At 38.0% G+C, this 24,236-nt stretch overlaps 1 protein-coding gene across 2 annotated transcripts in view; it reads left to right on the top strand.

Annotated features, from left to right (window-relative positions):
* LOC129776084 (roundabout homolog 2-like) overlaps nucleotides 1-24,236 on the top strand; it is a 256,454-nt gene that overhangs the window by 174,799 nt on the left and 57,419 nt on the right. For both annotated transcript variants that reach the window (XM_055781484.1, XM_055781483.1), the window contains exons 3-4: nucleotides 17,656-17,849; nucleotides 18,914-19,016. In XM_055781484.1, coding sequence (XP_055637459.1) covers nucleotides 17,656-17,849; nucleotides 18,914-19,016 — 297 coding nt within the window. The remainder of the gene's footprint in view (nucleotides 1-17,655; nucleotides 17,850-18,913; nucleotides 19,017-24,236) is intronic.

The raw sequence follows: 24,236 nt of genomic DNA, 5'->3' as shown, positions 1-24,236 counted from the left end.
ATAAAAAAATATAAAATATATTTTTCTATATTTTTTTGACTGAATGACAGGATTCGATTATATACAACGAAAAGAAATCGGAGACTGTATATAATCGAGTCCGCCCTGTACTGCAATGCAGAGTTATACAGAGTTACAGTTATATTTTTTTCAAAGTGACGTATGAGAATTGCTTATCCGGTTCGGTTGATAGTCATAACACTTATTGTTCATAAAATTTTCGAATATTACTTTAATTACATGCCATGTTTATAAGCTATTAAGATTTTAAACGCATTATTCCGATGAAAATCAAATTTTGCTTTAAATTTCTTTTGTGTCCAAAAATGTATCATTTTTCTATATGATATATTGGGTTGGGGAAAAAGAAATGTCGTATATTGTCAATATATGGCAACACTTAAACATGTCTTGTGTTGTACTTATCGCATCGGGTCATACTATACGGCTATTTAAAGGCGACAATCTGTGCTACAAGTGTCGTTTTGACAGTGTTGTGATTGTCCTTTTCAGTCTCAAGTTATAGCGCGTCAATGATGGAGCCCACCAAGCAAGAAATTCGCCATATTTTACGTTTTTACTACCTGCGAGGTAAAACTGCAAAGGTGGCCGAAAAAAATCGTGTAGTAGGTAGGCTAATCGTCGTGGAAACCGATAACATCGTTGAAATCATCCAAGTAGACCGGCATGTGAGCACTCGCTCGATTGGCCAGGAACGTATGGGTATAGACCATAAAACCGTTTGGAACCATTTGCAGAAGATTGGATTCCAGAAAAAGCTGGATGTATGGGTGCCACACGAGTTGACGCAAAAAAATCTTTTAGACCGAATCAACGCCTGCGATCAGACTTCTTGTGCGCGCGCTTTATTTTCGAGAGACAAGTATCGATTTTCTCTTCCTCACAACCCTTCCATGTGCAAGCGATGAGATCGAGCTTTAGCACGCGAGCTTGAGATGGGCTCTTTCTATTTTCTTTCGTAAAATATTGAGAGATTCCCTGTGCACTCCCGGCTAAATTTCGAGAGACGAGTTTTGATTTTCGACTCCTCACAACCCCTTCATGAGAAAGCGATGAGACCGGGCTTTAGCACACGAGCCTGGGTTCGGTTCCTTCTCTTCTCTTTCGTAAAATAATGAGATGTGCTCAAGAATACCTCGTTGCACCTCAACATGAGTGATGCACATGTGTTGGTGCTCGCCAGACTCTCTCGTGTGCCTGCCTCAAAGTGACATTTGGTGCTGTTGTGTGAAGTTGTGCTACTGGTGGTAAAATTTTAATCTTCGTAATATGGCACGTAGAACAATTAGTGATGAAGAACTGTTTCACATAAATATCGTTGCTAATGAGACTAAATAGGGCAAAACACATTGTCTCTTCTACGTGTTGTACGAGATCTCAGAAGGCCTAACCAAATGTCACTTTGAGGCAGGTACACGAGAAAGTCTCGCGAGCACTCATGCACGAGCATCTCTTCGTGTACGCAACACATGTGCATCGTTCGCATCGAAACGCGATGAGGCATTTCCTGAACACATCACAAAATTTTACGTAAGAGAAGAGAAAGAGCCAATCCCAAGCTCGCGTGCTAAAGCCCGATCTCATCGCTTGCACATGGAAGGGCTGTGAGGAAGAGAAAATCGATACTCGTCTCTCGGAATATCAGCGCGCACAGGAAGTCTGCTCGCTCGGCTGCCTTCTACCTCGCTCATTTGTTGCAGACAGCTCCCAATGACTTTGTGAGGTACGAGACTGGATAACGCAAAGCACACTGTCTCTTTTGCGTGCTGTGCGAGATCTCGGAAAGTCTACCTGCGATGCACTGCTGAAACGGAACGAACTCGACTCATTTTTGAAGAAGATGGTGACTGGTGATGAAAAGTGGATCACGTACGACAACCTAAAGTGAAAAAAGTCGTGGTCGAAGCGCGGTGAGCCGGCCCAAACCATCGCCAAGCCCGGATTGACGGCCAGGAAGGTATTGCTGTGTGTTTGGTGGGATTGGAAGGGAATCATCCACTATGAGCTGCTCAACTATGGCCAGACCCTCAACTCGGTTCTCTACTGTGAGCAACTTGACCGACTAACCAGGCAGGCGATTAACCAGAAGCGGCCAGAAATGATCAATAGGAATGGTGTTGTTTTCCAATGAAGTTGCCTTCTAAATGGCAACAAGTTTGCGAACAAAACGGCGTATATTTGACTTAAATTGGATAATTTTAAGTATGTTAAATAAAGCGTCAAATTTCGATCAGAAATACAACATTTCTTATTACGCAACCCTATATTTTATTCTTTTCTAAATAAGAAAAAAAAAATTATTTTATATTAGGCTGTCAAAAAAGTCCTGCGGTATTTCCGCGAGGTGTCGTTTGAAGCGCGTAGTTCTAGTTGTATTCATTGTATCGAGTCATACTATAGCTTGTTGGAAAGGTAATTTTGCGCGCTATAATATAGTCCTTGACAGTGTTTTGTTTGGTTAAGTCGTTCGTGAGTTATAGTGTCGCAAATATGGAGCAAAATAAAGAGAAAATCCGACATATTTTACAGTACTACTATGACAAAGGTAAAAATGCATCTCAAACTTCCAATAAAATTTGTGCAGTTTATGGACCCGATACAGTTTCCATTTCCACCGCACAACGATGGTTTCAACGTTTTCGTTCTGGTGTAGAGGTCGTCGAAGATGCGCCACGCTCCGGAAGGCCTGTCGTCGAAAATTGCGACAAAATCGCTGAATTAGCCGAGAAAGACCGGCATAGTAGCAGCCGTAGCATCGGCCAAGAGCTGGGGATAAGTCATCAAACCGTTATTAACCATTTGAAGAAGCTTGGATTCACAAAGAAGCTCGATGTATGGGTGCCACACACGTTGACGCAAAAAAACATCTTTGACCGTATCGACGCATGTGAATCGCTGCTGAATCGCAACAAAATCGACCCGTTTCTGAAGCGGATGGTGACTGGCGATGAAAAGTGGGTCACTTATGACAACGTGAAGCGCAAACCGTCGTGGTCGAAGCCCGCTAAAGCCAGGAAGGTTCTGCAGTGTGTTTGGTGGGATTGTCAAGTAAGAATCTATTATGAGCTGCTTCCCTATGGCCAAACGCTCAATTCGGACCTGTACTGCCAACAACTGGACCGCTTGAAGGTAGCACTCATGAAGAAGAGGCCATCTTTGATAAACAGAGGCCCAATTGTCTTCCATCAGGACAACGCCAGGCCACACACTTCTTTGGTGACGCGCCAGAAGCTCTGGGAGCTCGGATGGGAGATTCTTTTGCATCCGCCGTATAGTCCGGACCTTGCACCAAGTGACTACCACCTGTTTTTGTCCATGGCGAACGAGCTAGGTAGTCAGAAGTTAGCCACAAAAGAGGCCTGTGAAAATTGGCTATCCGAGTTTTTTGCCAATAAGGAAGCGAGCTTCTATAACAGGGGTATTATGAAGTTGGCATCTCGTTGGGAACAAGTCATCGAACAAAACGGCGCATATTTGACTTAAAACAGATGATTGTAACTGATTGTTCATATAATAATATGAACAAATAAAAATTAAAAAAAAATACCGCAGGACTTTTTTGACAGCCTAATATTAATGATTGACGAATGAATTAAGTACTTCCTATTTAATGATGAGCTGGATTTCTGTTTTCGTTTATTCTTCGTGTATCAAATTATTCATAGAATTTCTAAATTCTTGTTTTCATTTTTACACAAAAATCTCCAAAATATTTTTTTACCACTCTAAGATCTGATTCCTCGGAGCTTATATTGCTTTAATTGCTTTCAAATTACTTCGTGACTGTTTTAAAATTTTGTTTAAAACTCGATTATAAATTACTATCCCACTGCCTATGTACACCGTAATGAAAAGCGAAAAAAAACGTAATATAATTATCTCCAAAACATGTGCGATATATGAAATCGTAAGAAAAATTAGTTGTGAAATTCAATACGCTAAAAACGGTTTTTGAATAAATAAAATTCTGATTAGCCAAAAATGTAAACAAAATATTACTATATTCTTCGATATCCTTCCATACCTGCAAATTACATTATGTTTTATATGTTTTTATTTTTCTTCCATTGCTATTGTATTGCTTCCATTGCATTTAGATTTCCACATTCATAAACTCTAATTACGCGAAACCGTGATTAAATTTAATATTATTGCCAATATTTGACAATTATTGAACATTCCAAAACCAGTTCTATTAATTCGTTTCGAATCGAATCATAACCGTTTTCTCCAAGCATTTCCTATCGAATGAACTTCTGAGAATGGCCAATTTTGACGAAACATTTCAACTAGTAAGGCAATCCTACTTGCTCCTCAAACAATGCACGCAGCAGTTCGGGAGTATTCCAGCTTCAACTCCTCCCTGATCACAATAGGTTTCGCGCCTCCATTCCGGAGAAACAACGGCAAACTTTTCACAATCCAATTCCAACTTGCTGTTGGTAGATTTCACATACTCGTCCCCTTCGCTCTTTCCGTTTTTGAAAACACGTCCATTTGACCCCCCATCCCCACCTAGGTCTAGACCGACTATCTTGCACACGATACACTCGAGCACGATTCCTATTTGCAGTGTGGCGTTTTCTTGTAAAACAAAATAATTCTTGATACAGTTCTCTCCGTGATGTAACCGAACCACACGCTCCCCACGTTTTCCTCGCTTTCGAGGGTGGGTGGAATGTTGTAAGCGCCTAGTTTTTGTGGCTTAGTCCCCCCTCCATCAAAATATCATGAATGGTGGGTGGGTGAGTGGTGGGGTGACTTATGTGTAAGTAACAGCATGCACTAACAAGTGCCTCTTGAGCGTAGTGTGTGAGCAAGGATACGAAATGCGGGACGAATTGGGGTCGGGGCGTTATTCAAATGCTATTTACCCAACGTGCAGATTAAATATGGGAAAACTTTAGTTTATTATGGTTATAATATGCGTATTCAGCAGGCGAGAGATGATGAGCGCGTGGCGTGGGATGTAGGTTCCAAAAGGCGATAAGGACGGGGGAAAGCTTTCTCATCGTTAAGTATTTTACTTGATGCGCAGAGAATTGCTATTTATGGTCATTACTCCAGCTAATGATTGCTCTGGTGAATAAGAGAAGTTTTCGAATTTGGTCCTGTGAAACATAAAAGTGTAGTTTTTGGGAATCCACAGCTGCTGAGCAAGGACAACGTTCAACATCGTCGCGTTGACAGCGCGCAACTAGGATAATCTGGTAAATGAATGTAAGCGATAAATTCGCCGTCCCAAAACAGCTGTCAAAATCTCTGTTTCTCTTTCCGGCGGTCCGAGTCCGTGGGCCAAAAGAGCGAACCGAATCGCAGACTGCAGCGGTCGTAAAATCCTGCGATACATAAAGCGGCGGGACAGTGAGCAAACAATATATATTTCCAGTAGACAGAAGATTGTAGAGTTTTTGGCGAAGAGCGCTAATGTGTCGCCAGCGAGATGAGTTATGATACAGTTTTATTGTTATGCTGTGTTTCCACAACTAGCTTTTACCTCCATTATCTCCGCAAATGGGATAATGAATGTCGATTTGACAAGCCTAGGAAAGAGGCGCTCTTGCCATCCAAACGGCCAAACGATAGTTTTCAAGTGATTTTTCAAGCTTAAGTGGTTTTCATCGAGTTATCATCTCCGGGAGCACTTAATAACACCGTCGGACGGGTTGTAATCCGTAATGTCACGGCTTCTAACCAACGAACGACGATAATCACTGTGACTACCCGTAATTTCATTGACACAACGAACTAACGATGGTCCGTGGCGCGGAGAACACAGGTCGAAGTTCAAGTCGCTCTATGTGTCAATTGTATACGAGGCGAGGTTTCCTGTCATGTACCGTTGGATTGTAAGGATAAAGGGATAACATCCTGATCTCATCGGAGCAGAGAGTTCCAGCAATAAGCTGCAATGTCACTGATAGTTATCCTTGGTTTAATGCCCAACTCCAGCGATGCCAGCGGAAGACACGGATGGTGCATTACAACTTCGTCCTAAACAGTGAACTGTCGATAGATTAAGATGTCTCCCCATCCGTGTCCTACACGGATCCACCTTCGAAGGCGCGCACACACACAAATACCCATTCCAGCGGAGCATACGGAACACGGTTGACAGGAACAGCGATTTAATTTTCTCTCGATCTTATCTGCCTTGTCTTGTCTTAGAAGGTGAATCTCATCGCGTTGTCGGCAGAAGCAGAAGCCAGGCAGCAGCTAGTTATTAGCATTTAATATCTATGTGCAAGTTGTGCGCGATGTGGTGCCATTCTCCCGCGTTCGCCCGCCGAGAAGCTGAAGAAACACTAGGAAGTAATCACGGGACTAAATCGCTCCAGATTGCCGTACAGAAGCTCCACTAATTGAATAAATTATAATCACCTCCGATGAGGGGGAAGGGTGGTTCTCCCGGTGGCATACTGGCTGCGATGGTGACACTTTCTGCCGGATCGAATGGGCGTGGGTTGGGAAGGTTTAGTATTACCTACTGCGCGAGGGACATAAATTGTCACCGTGCAGTACACATCGTAGATGACGATGGAAAATTTAGATTTGGGTTAGTTTAGTGGGTGATGTGTCGTTGTGGAATGCAGAGATTGAAACCCATGTTTTCTTGTTTTCGTTGGGATGATTACACACATGTTTTTCGATCAACGATCTTTGGTTACAAGGGCACAAACATTTGAGTCGAAATTCATTTTTCTATCTCAGACTGCAATTTCAAAACTCTACTATATTTTTTATGGTTATTTTCCCTTTGCAGTAGAGTCCACAAACAAACAAAATATAGAGGAACAGAGTACCGAAATTTCATTTGATTTATTTATTTTGTTACTAGCTGACCCGGCAAACTTCATCCCGCCCAAATTTATTTTTCGTTATCACATTCACGTTTTTCTTACTAAGCGCACCCTCATAGGTCCAATCGCAAAACTGTTCATTGATTGATCCATGCTTTTAGAGAAGGGGTAGTCGAACCACCATAGAACCATATACCAAATTTGGTCCCTTTTGCTTGATTAGTTCTAGAGTTATGCAGAAATTTGTGTTTCATTTGTATGGCCTCCCCTTAGAAAGGTCGGAGGAGTGTTGAACCACCTCAGAAATGTTTCTTGCTCCCTAAAACCTCCACATGCCAAATTTTGTTCCGTTTGCTTGATTAGTTCTTCAATAATGCAGAAATGCATGGCAGAGAGAAGGGAGGAGTGTCTATTCACCATAGAAACGTTTCGTGATGAATTCTCGAGTTATGCAGAAATTTTTGTTTCATTTCATCATGGTCCAGGAGATGTATTTAAGTGGAAATTAGCATTTAGAGCTCGACAGTTTTCTATAGACAAAAACTATCTCCGACAAAGTTGTTAAATACGATAGAGCGCTCATGTTTATGTTATCAAAAATAGGGTGAAGAAAATTGTCGATGAAATAAAAAATCTATCTTTCATATCTTTATAGATAGAGGTAAATATAGTTCGACATTGTTGTAGTCCCAGTTCTTTTCAACAACTTTGTGCATTTGTATGGCAGCACCCCTCCTAGGAGGGAGGGGTGGAGTGTCTAACCACCATAGAATCATTTATTGCAACCTTAAACCTCCATACAGGGTTGCCAATAGTATTTAAAAAAAAAACTGGAAGATAGTTCTCAAAAAAACTGGAAGAAAACTGGATCCTATAAAACCGTTTTATTTTACGAAGATCGTGTTTGATTTTCCTTAAAATGATTCCAATGCTTGATAAATGAAATTTACTTCAGAGCTTCGTGCAGTATTTATATGCAGTTCATAAAATGACAAAATAAACCATTGAGTAATCATATCATTCGAGCAGATCAAAATGACGTTTCCCACCACTCGAACATTACTGTTAAAACATATTTGAGGAGCATTTTTTCTAGAACCTGTAGAAAGAAGGGTTTTTTTCGGGCAAAGCTCAAAAAAATCGTATTTATTACTCCATGGCCATAAAATCACTGATAGAAGATCGTCGCAAAAGTGGGTCAATCGTCCCACAATATTATTCCAATACTAATATAAATTTTTATTATTTGATTAACTTCAACATAACTGATCAAGGAATAATAAGGATGAGGGAGGATTACCTCTCTACAGATTATCTAATCTTTTGAAACGCAGAATCTGTAGTTCCAGTTCATAGGTTTTTTTTAGCATCACAATACAGATAGTTCATTGTTCTATAAGAAAAAAAATATTGAAAAAAAATTTCCTTTACACTTTGAAAAGGTGTACGTTATATCGAGGTAAAATGTACGTTATATCGAGGGTACGTTATATCGAGGGTACGTTATAACGAGGGTACGTTATATCGAAGTTTCCCTGTACTTCTTTCCCATCTCACCTATTTTATTCATTAAATCATTTGTATCACTTTGAGTCAGTAGAGTCACTACATTTTGACGTACATATTTAGCGTGATGTCCTGCTTTTACATGTTCGATCTAAGATGAGAAAATACAAAAGGCTGCACCGTCGGTTAGCGTTATAATTAATAAATATCACTGTTTGCCTTTCTCTTACTAAAACGCTTACTAAAAACATATAGGAGGCACAAAATGAAAAAAAAAAACTAGAAATTGTTCGCGTCATGAAAATTGTCCAAATCTGAGTGCTTTTTGCTCAGACATTTCATGGGGGATTCTTAATATGATTGTACCTATCGAATGCACCTAACAGTCTATTGCAATTTAATTATAAAATTTCCTACAGTTAATAGCGAATGGGAAATAGCGTTGAAAATAATGCTTCTAATTTCCCATATATTTATGTTGTTTCCCTAATAACAAGACACGTTTAAATCTAATCCGCGTTAGGGAAACATATTGGGGTCTGCACATTTATAGTTATCTTTCGCACAATCCAGAGTGAATTTACTAATATTAAATGATGTTAACTCCGTTCATGAAGTATTGAAGCTCAATCCAATGAAAATACTGAATTCGTCCGCAGCAAGATAGCTCTTACTGGAATCCGTCGTTAGACATAACCTGGAGATGTTCAACAACAACCGAAGCCAAATTGGCCAAACCTCGATGGCCATCGATGGCCAAACCTGTTTGTTAGTTATTGATTTTTAAGTTGAACAAAACAAACTGAAACATCAAAATCACTCAGATTAATCTCAGAATCAGAAACCAGCATAAATTATCTCTCTCGAGCTACATATGTTCAGAATAATACACAATTCTAAGGAACCTGGATTGGACTATGGAAATTTAGAACATCATCTAAGGAAGCCAAATATATCTAGGGTAAATAATCTTGGTTTGTCCAGTCGAAAATATGATCATGGTTTGCCCACTTTTTTGAATGCTCTAATTCAGCGCTCCTGTGTCAAATAAGGCCTTCGAATGTTTCGAAACATATAAATGAAATTGCCTTTTACATGATTTATAGTAGTTTGATAGTATATTTTTACGAAATCACATGTTTTAAAGGATTAAAAAATACACCTTCTATTTGTGTCAATGCGCCCCTCATTCGAGCTAACTTTTAATCGATCACCAGATTATTTGGCACGTATTCAGACCTTTTCTGGATTACAACACTTATAAATATTGCAAACATCATGCTTGCTCACCATTTGTATCGGATTTACATAGCTAAACCATTAAATTAACACATTTTGATGAACTCAATTCTGATCATGAGTTGTCCAATTCAATAATGTTGTTTTGTCCACATGATTTCTATGGCAACCGCTTGGCGCGCTGCAGTTTGTTTATGTTTGTTTATGGTGTGCTTCGCGCATAGCAGAAGTATGGTTTTTCTGTGTTGATAGTGTTGAGGTGAACACTTCTAAAATGCCCAAGAAAAGGCAATATTCTGAAGAAAGCCTAAATTATGAATGAATCAATATGATGACAGTAAACTCAAGCAATGATAAATGCAACATCTAATTGTGAATTCGAATGTTTTCATTCAAAAATGGAGATTTCTAAAACCGGACAAACCATGATCATTTTTTTGGGCAAACCATGATCAGAGGTGGTCAAACCATGATCATAATTCTTCTTTAAGGAAAATCGTTAAAAAACATAAAAATTTGAATAATTTCAACACCTTATGGCGGTATTAGCAACTAGAGACTTGGGGCTTTTCAACAAACCCAAACTCGTGTCGATTATGTGTGATTTTCATGAAGAAAAATCGATTTGCATTTGCTAGTTGCGTAAAAACACCCCAAATTGGACAAACCAAGATCATTTACCCTACATCGATATTGAAATTGTAGAAAAAGAAGCTATTGAACTGTGCGAGAGAAGCAAAAACACCTTTTAGACTGATTGCGGAATCGTCAAACGTTTGAACGACGAAAGCTCGAACAAAACATATAAACTCAAATAAAAACATACTCAATATTTTTTTTAGAATTAGGAAATTCAATTAAAACTTATCCATAACCTAAGCATATGATCATATGTATGATTCATACTGAAACTAAGTGATACTAAAGTTAAAACTATTTCTCAAAATTGTTCTCATATTTTTTTAAAAATATATCAATACAGATTTCCGGAGAGAAAAAAAAAACCTAAATGAAAAGTTTTTATAATATCAAAAACACATAGTTTATTGTGGATGATATTATAAAAAAAACTGGAAGATTTTAGGATTTGACTGTTTGACTGGATCGAGAAAAAAACTGGAAGAATCCAGTTTAAACTGGAACATTGGTAACGCTGCCTCCATGTGCCTAATTTGGTTTCATTTGTTTGATTAATTCTCGAGTAATGCAGAAATTTGTATTTCATTTGTATGGCACCCAGACAGATATACAGAAATCCATTTGTATGTATAGATATGCTTTTCAGCTGTCAATTCCAGACGGAAACGACAGTTTGTAAAAAATCAACGCAGAAAGATGGGATGTACATAATTTTGAAGCTTAAACTTTCGTTTTTTTTATATTCTACGAACATATTTTTATCTTCGTGTGTGTAGGTGTATTGGAAAAAAAATTACGGGAACAAATGGAAAATCGATTTCTTTCTGTTTTTTCAAAGTTTTTGTCGACTAACACAATTTTTTCCAACTAAGTCTACAACAAATCCAATTAACCTTATCAATCATCTTTTATTTGATCCTTAAACGTTTAAGTGAAGCTTTCATCACAGACATAGTGTTGTATGAATGAAGAATTTCCCTTCGTCTTCGACGATGAAAAGTTCATTGTTGCTTTGACGAAAAAAAAAAATTCAATTTTTTGCATTGATCTCATTGATCAAAAGTGTACCAAAAATAGTTTTTTTTGTAGAGCTTTAAAAAATCTTTTGTAGTTTTGCAGATATAGAAGTAAGTTCCAATTATTACAGAATTTTTTTAGCTTAGTGTATCCCCAAATCCCTGTGAAAGTTTCATATTGGTACGGCTGAACTAGGGTTGCCACATTTGATTATGTAAAATTTTATAAAATAAACTGTATATCTGAATTTTTAGCAAATGAAAAAATGAAAATAAAGGTTTATTTTCATTTTGAATTTATTTGTTTAAGTCATATCAGTGCAACAAAGTAAATTATAAAAAAGTTTCTCACAATCCTCTGAATCGTATGATGTTTGTACTTGGTTTTGTCGAACTTTGCCTTCAAATTTTCCGTTAATTTCATTCTTGAAGCTCCTCCTTGAGCCGACACGTAAGTCTTCAGTTTCAAAATAGAGTCTATAATAGTTGGTGCCAACCGATTTCCGAACTTTGTTTTGTTGGCATTGTAAAGCAAAAATATTCGTCCACACAAACAACGCAATGCAATGGATATAAAAATTTCTCATCAGGTCTTTTGACATCCAACAGCTGGGACCAAATTATATCTGAGTCACTCAAATTTTGCCCACTAAGCTGCGTCTTGAGTAGCCTGAATTCGTTATCCAAGCCTTGTCTAATACCTTCTTCAATGAATTGAGGAAATTGGCGCATTATTAAGGTTCGGTAGCTTGACGAAATTTTGAGGATCGCTGAAATGAAAGCGCTTTGGAATCTGTTTCACTAGCTCAATATAGAAGTCACGACAATACGATTTGAAGGTCAGCTTCCAAACTGAATCAAATCCTTTTTCAGCTTCTTCTGCATTGGTACCAACGTAAACATCCTCAGGCTTCTTCAGAAAGTCTTCAAAATCTTTCACACCAAGGTTAGCATCAGCGAATTGTTGCACGTAGCTCTCCAAAAATAAGTTAACCAACATGATCAACAATAAAAAATCTTGTCTCATTATTGATTTCGCAAAACTTTCTGATTGAAAAGTGAAATTGACGTTATTGATGAGCGGTAGAACAATGTTTAGGAACAGCATGATCGGAATCGGTTTAGTCATAGGATCGTTTTAATGAGTCAATATACGATTGGCGGATTAGTTATGGTCCTACTTAACTTGGAACGAAAAGAATAGTTTAAGCTTTTCAAATCGCTCAAGATTTCACCTAACAACTGCCTCCAACGAAAGCCATCTCGTTCAACATTTTTATGAATCATGGTATCTATGTATGCACTGAAATGAAATTAATATTTAAAATCGAAATAATTAGTCCATGTAAAGTGTAATAAAAAACATGCGGTTACAGAAGTACCACCAGCTTGCATGAATCAACAACTTCAATTTGTACTTTTCATACTAGAGAGGCTTTAAAATTGAAAGTTCAATATTCTCTAGCAGGGCTCTGCATAGTCATAGTCAACTGAGGATAGTCAGCTGAATATCTGACTGACTATATCCGTATTCAGTTAGTATTGACTTTTGGATTTTTCCGCCAAAACGACTAAACAGTCAGTCGGGCGTTTAGTCGCTATCTACCTCTACCGATTTGACAATATCATTTCATTCTTCCCAATCAAATTGTCCTCATTGCATCTTGAAGTGACTTTCCCCAAAAAGAATTCGTTCCTCTCTTTCTCTCTCCCATGTACGAGTGCATGCATCGATGTTTGTGCTGAACGTGGTTTGACATACGCTACAGGTAAGCTATATTGTTTTGTATCGTACACGAAAATTACTTACACGTATAAAATAACGTGCAGTGTGTGCGCTATTTTGCACGCCTAATACTAACTAATACTAACGCGAGGACCTTTATAGCTTACTTGATAAATGTCCAAGTTCGTTGGTTTGAGTTCACGATGGGTAGACAATGAACCGTCCAATGATGGGGTAACTTCTTTTTTGCATCAGAACTCATGCTTTCGTTCCTCTTTATATGGACGTAAAAATAAGATTGCGTACGCGGGTATAAATTTCGTTCCTAGGGGAGTAGGAATTTGGACTGAAGTCAGTTGAATGAAGAGGCAGATTTGTATTCATTATTCGAGTCAGTTAAAATAACCACTGACTGGACTAGTTCACCAGTCATCCTCGCTAGTTAACGCTAGTCAATTCATATTCTAGTCAAGTCACTTTTTGTTGACGGCGACTGTCGAAGCAGTTCTAGTCGGAGCGAAGCTACTGAGAGTAGAGTTGGTCTTTATTTTTCACATTCGAAGATTTCGGGTTCTGGTCTCTAGTATCAGAATTGACGATGTTCTCAGGCTTCTCAGTTTAGAAGTACGCGTTAGGGAAACATATTCCGGTCTGCACAAAGACAAGCGAGTGCAAAAGTACTTGCAGCTTGCATATATTTACAAGGCGGATTCCCTCGGACCAATCAAAATGTGGCAGTTACGACGTTTAGATAACGCTTTACATTTCACAGTTATTCAATTGTTTATCTCATGAAAAATAATAGTTTATTCATTGTGATAGATGCGTAGAAATATTTCCTATCAATTGATGCAAACATCTTTCGGATTTATTTATAAATGTTCGAGTAATAAGCATTCGAAATCTGTCATTTTTCCTGCATGTTCTGTGTTTCGATTTTCATTTCACCCCCATATACTCCGGTTAGTCGTAGTCCTACGTTCAGAAACAATTTGTTCGTGTGATGAAAAAATGCAAAAGCACCCAAATGGCATGAAATTGGATTGGGAAAGAGAGAGAGAGAGAGATAGAGAGAGAGAAAGAAAAAAATAGAGAGAGTTTGTGAAATATGTTAATAGATGCCTGAAAATTTTGCCTTGGAAAAAACCAATTCACAAAACTTATTTTAAACTCTTATCCATGAAAAAGGCATTTCGGACATCTATGGACCGCTGCCGCCTGATTGCTAGCTCTTTTTTCTGTTTTATTCTTCATTTCCACATAATTTTTGAAATCTAGAATTCCTTATCGAGTTGGTCTTTCAATCAGTTATGACGTTGCGTGAAGTTTTACATAGTGACTTAGTAACATAGTTCATTAATTAAAATTTTGTTAGCAGCACCTACATAAATATTTTCCAAACTGACATAATTTTCCTAATCGAACTAAATATCAATAAAACGCAATAAAAAATTGTGAGAAAACACTATAGACGAATTTCATGCCAACTCGACTGGCCGTAGGCAGCACAATCTCAAATAGCGGTGAAACGTTGTGGGTGTAAAGACATGGGTCATTTAAGCAACTTTGCATACTTGAAATATTTGAAAAATAATTAGACAACTTTTTGGAAAATGCCAATTTTTTTTCCTTGAATTTTTACAAAAATTTATAACTCAAAAACTATGATACCAACAAAATTCATGTCAAAGGATGAATTATAGTAAAAAAAATTTCGCTGAAAAAAAAAAATTTATTTTAAAAATTAAAATTCATTTTTCTCAAAAATGTATTTTTTTGAATTCCCATTTATATATATATATATATATATATATATATATATATATATATATATATATATATATATATATATATATATATATATATATATATATATATATATCTATATACAACTAATCCTAATTTTTTTTTAAGTCAACATAGCGATAAAGTGTATTCGACAAAGTTTTAGATCTTATTAAAATGTGAACTTTTGTCGTGAACTGTGAACTTTTGTCGAAGACAAAAATGTTACGAGCAAAACATTATTTTTTCAGGAGTCTTCATACAAAAATTACTTATATTCCAAAAACTATAAAAAATAGAAAGTTGATGTTTTCGACAAAAGTTTATATTTTAACAAGATCTAAAACTTTGTCGAATACACTATATCGCTATCTTGACTTTAAACATTATTAGGATAAGTTATATTTTTTTCAAAGAAAACATGAAAAAGTTGTTGTTCGAAAATTTTTTTGCCTGTGAAAGTGCCCATCTTCCGATGTATGGACGACTTGTTGGAAATTGTAAGGGCTATTCATATCTATAACTTACATTTGTTAACACTAAGGAGGTCTTTTTAAAAAGATTTTAAATACAACTGCACTACTTGACGATCAGAACTAGAGTGCTTTTGTTATTACAGCTAAAGACTTAACTGTCCTGCCTTTTTCCCTAAAACTGCTAACCTAGCGCCTAGCGATGATCCGATTACATTCTCCGTGCTGGTGCTGTCATCGGATGCCGCCGCATTCCTGTGGTTGCAGATAGTGTCCAGGCTGGGTGCTGCTGACTCGGCTGTCTGGGTGTCATCGTGATGTTCTGCTGATGCGTGGGGGCCAACGGTTGACGGCATCGGGGTGGCTCCGTCTATAATTGATGTCGCTGGGGTGGTTCCATGTTTAACTTATATATATATATATATATATATATATATATATATATATATATATATATATATATATATATATATATATATATATATATATATATATATATATATATATATATATATATATATATATATATATATATATATATATATATATATATATATATATATATATATAGGAATTAAAAAAATACGTTTTTGAGAAAAATGAATTTTAATTTTTAAAATAACTTTTTTGTCAGTGAAATTATTTTCCAAAATTTATTTTGGTTATTTTTTGTGAAAATTTGAACAATTTACTACATTTCATCCTTTGACAAGAATTTAGTTGTTATCATAGTTTTTAAGTTATAAATTTTTGTAAAAAATTAAGAAAAAAAAAATTAGCTTTTCCCAAAAAGTAGTCTAATTGTTTTTCGAATATTTCAAGTATGCAGAGTTGCTTGGATGACCCATGTCTTTACACCCGCAACGTTTCACTACTATCTGAGATGGTGCTGCCAACTCCTAAGACGAGTTGGCATGAAATTCGTCTATACCGCATTTCTGTGTGGTTATACTAAACAGATAAAATTGGGGAGAATGCCGAAAAAATAAAAAAAAACTGGATAAAAATTGAAAAAAACTGAAGATTCTGGAAAAATAGTGCAACGGAACAACATTGATCGTGGGACAACTCATGAATTCTATCATTCAAACATCGATACACTAAAGCAAATTCAAGAACGAGAATTGTAAATGTTCAAAATTATTTTATTAAAAAAAACAATTTAGGTCGACAAAAAGTTTGCCGAGCATTCCAGTTTCTAATAAGAAAATATGCTTGTATATTCTTCTTAGACTCCTGAATTGTTGAACAAATAAACGTGAAAGTTCAACTGACAAAATAGTGTTTGTATGACTGAATGTATAACCTGCTTAGACACAGAAACTACTAATCATATCGATGTGACAGAAAAAGTTTAACATTGTCCATTACCAAGGCACAAGTACAATCGCTAAAATCTCAATTTAGACTCAATTTGGAAGCAGCTAGTTCAATTTAACAACACTATCAATACATTTGTTAGTGTAATTCGACGCAGATATTACTGCATACAGAGATTTTTTGTATGTTGTTAACAAACCTAATTGATTATTTTCACAGAGAATACATCTTTGATTAATTGCATTTCGTTCAAATACAGTGATCACTATACTATTCAAAAAGTTGGGGTTTATGTTTCAGAAAGTTTTTTTTCCTTAAATCAGAACAGATACTGAAAATTTAATGGGAAAAACCATAGTGACATAGTTTCGCCACATATATTTCACAGGGAACACCCTGTCCGTATCCCCAAAATCTCCCTTCAACATCATTTAACAGAAACAAAGTGGTTGTTTCAACATAATTTTTCATACACCACGTCATCCATATTTCATTTCCCGACCGATAACATATCACCGATATGCAAAATTCCCAACAGCATGCATGCATACATATATCGCGAACTAGTTCGCAATTTTTAAATTAGCTTTCATCCTTTTTCTGCAGCAGTAAATTCGGTGCAGCAGCACCACACCCAACACTTCTCCTTTCCAGCGCAAACAGACAGCGTTTTTTTCTTTATTTGACCATTGCATAGTTTTTCATGCGCGAAATGGGATCAACTGGTAAAATTGCTGAACTTTCACTGGTCCCATACAGAAGGGTGGGACGCGAACTGTGGAGGACAGGCACCATCTATCTAGCCTTTGAAGGCACCCAGCATAAACTAAATGAGTAAATATGGACAAAGTTGCAAACATTTCCTGTGTTTTTTTTATTTTCCGTGCCCTCCCCCGACAAAGTACGGGGCATTCCAAATGAGATTACTCTTCGGCTTAATTTAATGAAACCCCGACAAACACAAGCGATCCAGAATGATGGCCGTAATGGAAATTTGTGTTAATCCTTCGGGGTTCCCCATCTTCCTGGTATCAATATTTTGAAACATTTACATGATGTAATCTGGTAAATATGGATTATCACTCACGAGTTTTCATTTGTTTTTTTTTCTGTCTCTGTCTCTTCCTCAGCAATGGAGTACCCGAAAATCACTGAACATCCGCTGGATGTGATAGTACCGAGGCACGAGCCCACAACCCTCAACTGCAAGGCGGAAGGAATTCCACTGCCCACCATCACCTGGTACAAGGATGGCGAACCGATCAAAGCGGAGCAGGGCTCGCATAAAATTCTGCTACCCGCGGGGGGATTATTCTTTTTGAAGGTGAGTACAGGAGCGAGCGGAAGGAGCGCTGGTTGCATAGTTATAATAACATACATACTTCGCAATGGGAAACAGTCGGATTTTATTACACTTCGTACTTCGTGCATATTCCGATACATCCGGAATTACCTGGTAGATGAAGTAGTCATTGCTTGTAACGTCGTTCCACCCATATCACACGCGAATTTCGACGCACGCTCCTTCTCGAGAAACAGTGCTGAATTATGCAAAATACTCATGTGCGCTGGACGCGAGGAAAGCAGCGGGTGGTGAAAAATGCAAAACTCTTTTTTATTATCCTTGGTGCCGATGCACTGCCCGCCATGGTTGTGATGGTAGCTCGCTTTGGATCTGCAATTCCGTTTAACTGTCGCCTGGAGTAATAAAATCATTTGCTTTCAAGCTGCAGTGCGCCGCCCGGGACGAATGGGAGCCATAATGTTACGCCAGATGAATGATGAGTTGCACGAAGGATGCATTTTTCCTGCGATGCTACTTCGCATTCATACTTTAAGATAAGCCATTTTTTGTTTGTTCCATATTTTCCGCTTGTTCCAGCGGGTATGTTTTGGCTTGAAGCGATTTTATCGGCAAATCTAGTCGAATGAATCGAACTGTCATAATGAATGATTCCCATCGCATGCTGAATTAGTTCTTATCCACGTTGAATCGTTATTACCTTCTATCACGAACGGAAATCGCTTCTTTGTTGAGTCAGGTCTGAATGGAGCACTACTTAAGCTGCCACCCCGCCTTCGCGCAGCAAATAGAACTTTCTCGATTATTTATGCTTCCCCCACCTTAGCCTTAGCGTATTGATATAACGTGATGCTGAAATATTACTCCTACACAACATCCTTCCGACGGTTGGGAATCTCTTCGATTGCGCCGGATCGATCGTTTTTCCCATTACGGATTTACATGAGTTCTCATCCGACACACCTTTGTCCGTCCCCATTGCGACCCCACCCCCTCCTGATACCAGCTTTCCCATTAACGCACAACTTTCAATATATCAAACTCATCGCAACTTGGTTGCTCGTTTCCTTTTTTCAATTTTCCAGGTCGTGCACTCACGTCGCGAGAGTGACGCCGGGGTTTACTGGTGCGAGGCCCGAAACGAACTTGGCATGGCCCGGAGTCGCAACGCTACGCTGCAAGTATCAGGTAAGTCGTCCTTTAGCCGCCCGTCGTCCAATCCACAATTTAGCTTTTTAATCTGGACCGAAAATTTGAAATGGTTTTCCGCGAGTGCCACCAATCAAAACAAAAAAAAAAAAACTATCGTTCCAGTTGGCCGGTGAAGCTTTATTCTGTGCTATCCGTTTGACTGAGTTCGAATGGACAATACGTCGCGCTCCGACGGTTCCGCCATAAATCAATCGAAATAAATGTCCAATGGTTGGAATTCGGGAAGGATCAAATTGGGACGAAAGCAAATGTCGGTGTGCAAAACGGGTTTCAAGTCCGTTCCGTTACAATAATCGTTGTAAAGTGCGTCGGTTTTCGTCAATTAATCTTCTCGATGGTTTCCTAGTTTGCATTTGGGGGGTGCGACGGGAAGATTTGAAATAACAGTGTTTTTTTCTGACCAGTCGCCTTTGTTCGTCAGACCAAGTCGGGCAGACCAATCATTAGAGCGCTTCACAGGATCTTTGAGCCGGAAGCCAGTCATCAACAATTAATATTTACCGCAATGTTTCTTAAAATGGATCTCCAATGTAAAATTTTGTGTATTTATGGTTGACAGTCAGTGAAAGTGAGTAACAGAGTTCTCAAAACGAAAAAACAAAAATGTATGTACACATCATATATAAGACTAATAAAGCTATTAAAGGGTGTGTCACATCAAATTGCATCACGGAAAAAACACTGTAGAAATTTAATTTTTAGGAATTATATCTTCAGCTTACGCTTATAATCAGATAAGAGTGTATAGATCACGTTGGCCATGCTTCACTGTCAATTTTTCGTAAATTTGGAAAAATTTCGTCGAACGAAAAAGAGCGTCGTGAATTAATCCTGCGCACTCATTTCGAGAATCCGGAGTTGTCACATCGGGACATCGGTAAGATGCTGGGAATCGTCCAATCCACGGTCAGCAGAGTACTAAAACGATACTTCGAGAACCTAACCATCGACCGGAAGGTGAAGAACGGCAAAAATGGATGCTCCGTCAGTGAAAAAGATCACAAGCGCGTAGTTAAGCAGTTTAGACGTGATCCGAGAAGTTCGGTCCGGGATGTCGCCAATAAGCTGAATTTGTCAAGTTCATTCGTCCAGCGGACCAAGCAGCGGGAGGGCCTGCGTACATACAAGGTTCAGGAGGCTCCTAACCGCGACGAAAGGCAAAACATGGTGGGGAAGACGCGAGCCCGGAAGCTGTACACCGAAAGGCTGACGAAGCCGCATTGCCTGGTAATGGACGACGAAACCTACGTCAAAGCGGACCTTCGTCAGCTGCCGGGCCTGTTGTTCTTCTCCGCAGAGGACAAATTCAGCGTTCCGGAGGAGATTCGCAAGCAAAAACTATCCAAGTTTGCCAAAAAGTACATGGTGTGGCAAGCGATCTGCTCTTGCGGAAAGCGGAGCGCCCCCTTTGTGATGACCGGTACGGTAAACGGGCAGGTTTACCTTAAGGAGTGCCTACAGAAGCGCTTACTACCACTATTGAAGCAGCACGAGGGCCCGACCATCTTCTGGCCGGATCTAGCTTCGTGCCACTATTCAAAGGACGTGTTGGAGTGGTACGAAGCCAACGGGGTCACCTTCGTGCCAAAGGAAATGAACCCGCCCAACGCGCCGGAGCTTCGCCCAATAGAGAAATATTGGGCGATTATGAAGCAGGCCCTCCGGAAGAACCCAAAAGTTGTCAAATCGGAGGCGGACTTCAAGAGAAAATGGATTTCTGTTCAAAAAAAACTACAACCTGACGTTGTACAGAACCTTATGGACGGGGTAAAGAGGAAGGTGCGAGCATACGGGCTTGGGCTCGAAGTATGAATAAAAAGAAAATGCCAAAAGTTGTTTAATAGTTTTTATTTTACTGTCTAAAATTTTGAAAAGGATCGGTCTACTGGGCGAATTTCTACAGCGTTTTTTCCGTGATGCAATTTGATGTGATACACCCTTTAGTAACTTGAGTCCAGTTTGTTTCAATCATGATTTTGAAATCATTGCTATAAAAAACACCAAGAACTTCCATATTTCGTTGAACTGTTTGCCATCGTGGCTGCTGTGAATCGACATTTTCCTCTCCTACAATCATACATTCTGTTTTCAGTATATTGAGACGGGCTCCTGATACACTACCATATCTTTCGAAAATTTCTTTTATTTCGTCTTTTGAACTTTTGAAAATACAAAACGAACAAGTGCAAAGACAAGGGATCACCTTGTCACACTGATCTTCTAATCTGAATTTAATTACTCAATCTTTCGTTGATCAATATTTTAGAAAATGACATTTGTCTCATCAACCCAATCAGATTGACAAATCTTTCATTTATTCCCATATTTCTCATAGTGTCGATTAAAAAAGAATCTTCCACTCTATCAAACGCCCGTTCTAAATCAAAAGAGACCATGTAGCCCTTCTTTTTCTTTATTTTGAATTCTACAATTTTATCACGCAGTGTACACGTAGCGTCAAATATATTGTGTTTTTTATTAGCGCATTTTTGATTTGGAGAGATTACATATTTTACTAATTTCTCCAAACGATATTCCAAAGCTCTCGAAAGAACTTTGTAATCAAAATTTAGCAAGGTAATTGGTCTAAACTGGGAAATGGACTCTGAATGATTGCACTTCTTTATTAGAACAATCATTCCATCGAAGAATTTTTTATGAACATTTCCTGCTACAATATCATTAATCACTTCAGTAAATTCCGTCTTAACAATATCCCAAAAATCCAGATAAAAATCTTTGGTTAATCCATCCATTCTAGGTGATTTTTTCGAGTTCGCAGTTTTTATGACCGTATAAATAAAATCTTCTTCGATTCATTCCGTCATTTTCGACGCAGTTTTCAGGTAGAATTAAATTCGGGACAAAATCATTACTTTACTTTTTTAGTTTCTCTCCGAAGTGAAAGCATTCTTATAAAAATCCGTATGGTTTGTTGATTTTTGTCCATCAATTTCCAAACTTTTAATAATTGTTTCATTGAATCTCTTAACTCTATCATACACGTAAACACAGAAGCAGGTTCTCCTGACAGATAAACTTCATTTTCTTTTACCTTTGTCAAAGAATGATTTCTTTGTAATTTCAACATGATACCTTTTATCCGATTTATTTCAGTGATTTTATTTGAATTGATCAAATATTCTTCATGAGCTCTTTTCAAAGCTCCATAACATATTCTCATCGAATCATAAAAAATGTTATTCGCTAGTTTAGTTTTCCAATTTAAGAAAGAAACAATTTTAGGTCTTGCGTGCTCAATCCACCTAATTATCCATGTTCGGTCATAACGCCTTTGAGACTCTCAATACCGCCATTTTATTCAGAACTGTTCTTTTACTATATGATTTATTATCATTGATTTTTACTTCAAAACTCCTCTACCCAATGTCCCACCCTATCTAGGCAGCTTTAACCTCAAAATATACGCTTTATGATCTGAGAATGAAACCTCGTTGAATCGTGCACCAACTATTTTCTTTTTAAGATCGTTCGAAACATAAATACGATCAATTCTAGATCCAAATCGAGCTCGTATGAATGAAAATTCCGTTTATTTCGAAGGAATGTTCAAAAATATGCTTTTATCGGTAACAACTGCGACAACTGGTAATAACTTTGTGTGAAAATACGAAACATTCGAGCCAACAAAGTGTGACTAGCGGACATTTTTGCCTTTTCGATTTTCAATTCGAATAAATCTTGAAGCTCATCAAACGTTGATTGTTGACCTATTATGATGCTGCTAATGGTAAAATAACATACACCTAGGTTTTTTCTACGCGGTTTTTTTTACGAGGTACGTATCTCCCGCGTACTAAAAACCTGAGAGTATTGTGAATCTCTTTAATGCTTTAAAAACGAAAATTTTATTATCGAAAACAAAAATCATTTTGGGATGGTAACTTTTGAAGGTGCAGAATTGAAGGTAATTATTCATGAGGATTGAAGTCAAACGCATCCGTGGCCGAGTGGTTAGCGTCTCACATTATCATGCCGGGTGTTCGGGTTCGATTCCCGTTCTGGCCGTGGGATTTTTTCGTCAAAGAAATTTCCTTCGACTTGCACTGTGATCACGCGTATTCTAGAGCTTGCCCCTCGGAATACATTCAAGGCGTGTTATTTGGCTTATAAAATCTCAACTAAGTATTAATAAATGACGCTAGTTAATGCATACGTTGAGATGGCAAAAGTTCCACAGGGAACGTTAACGCCATTCAAAGGTCAAAGGAAGTCAAACGCAAAAGCGATCTGTAGAATCATTAAGTTTAATGAGCCATTTTGACTCATTTGCGAGTTTTTGTGAATGATTCAAAAGTGTGGGAACTGGGTTCCATATGAATTGGAGTTGAACGGCGGTTTTTTTTAGTGAGAATGGCTGGTTCAATTCTAAAAAACAGATATATAAATGGATTTCTGTCTGTCTGATTCTTATGGATTTTTATTCTTATGGGGCTGCTGCTATACAAATGAAACACAAATTTCTGCATTACTCGAGAATTAATCAAGTAAATGAAACCAAATTTGGCATGTTGAGGTTTTAGGGTACAATAAATGTTTCTATGGTGGTTAGACTCTCCACCTCCCTCTCTAAGGGAGGGCTGCCATACAAATGAAACTCCAATTTCTACATAACTCGAGAATTAATCAAGCGAATGGAACCAAATTTTGCATGAGGAGGTATTAGGGTGCAATAAATGATCCTATTGTGGTCAGAAACTCCTCCACCCTCTTTTTGGTGGGGCTGCCATACAAATGAAACACAAATTTCTGCATAAATCGAGAATTAATCAAGAAAATTAAACCAAATTTGGCATATGGAGGTTTTGGGGTGCAATAAATGTTTTTACGGTGGTTTGTCCCCCTCTCAAAGTGGGAGCTGCCATACAAATGAAAGACAAATTTCTGCATAATTCGAAAACTTATCAAGCAAATAGGGAGGGGGAGTTGGCTGCTATACTAATGAATGATTTTAGGGTGCATAAAATGTTTCTATGGTGGTTAGACACTCCTCCCCCTCTCAAAGGGGAGGCTGCCAAACTAATGAAGCACAAATATCTGCATAACTCAAGAACTAATAAAGCAAGCAGAACCAAAGTTAGCATGTGAAGGTTTTAGGGTGCAGAAATGTTACTATGGTGAATAGACACTACCCCCCCCCCCCCCTCCCTCTAAGGGGTGGCTGTCATAAAAATA

This window comes from Toxorhynchites rutilus, chromosome 3 (genome assembly GCF_029784135.1).
Source record: "Toxorhynchites rutilus septentrionalis strain SRP chromosome 3, ASM2978413v1, whole genome shotgun sequence".
Taxonomy (NCBI): Eukaryota; Metazoa; Arthropoda; class Insecta; order Diptera; family Culicidae; genus Toxorhynchites; species Toxorhynchites rutilus.
This window is presented reverse-complemented; position numbering and strand designations above follow the sequence as displayed.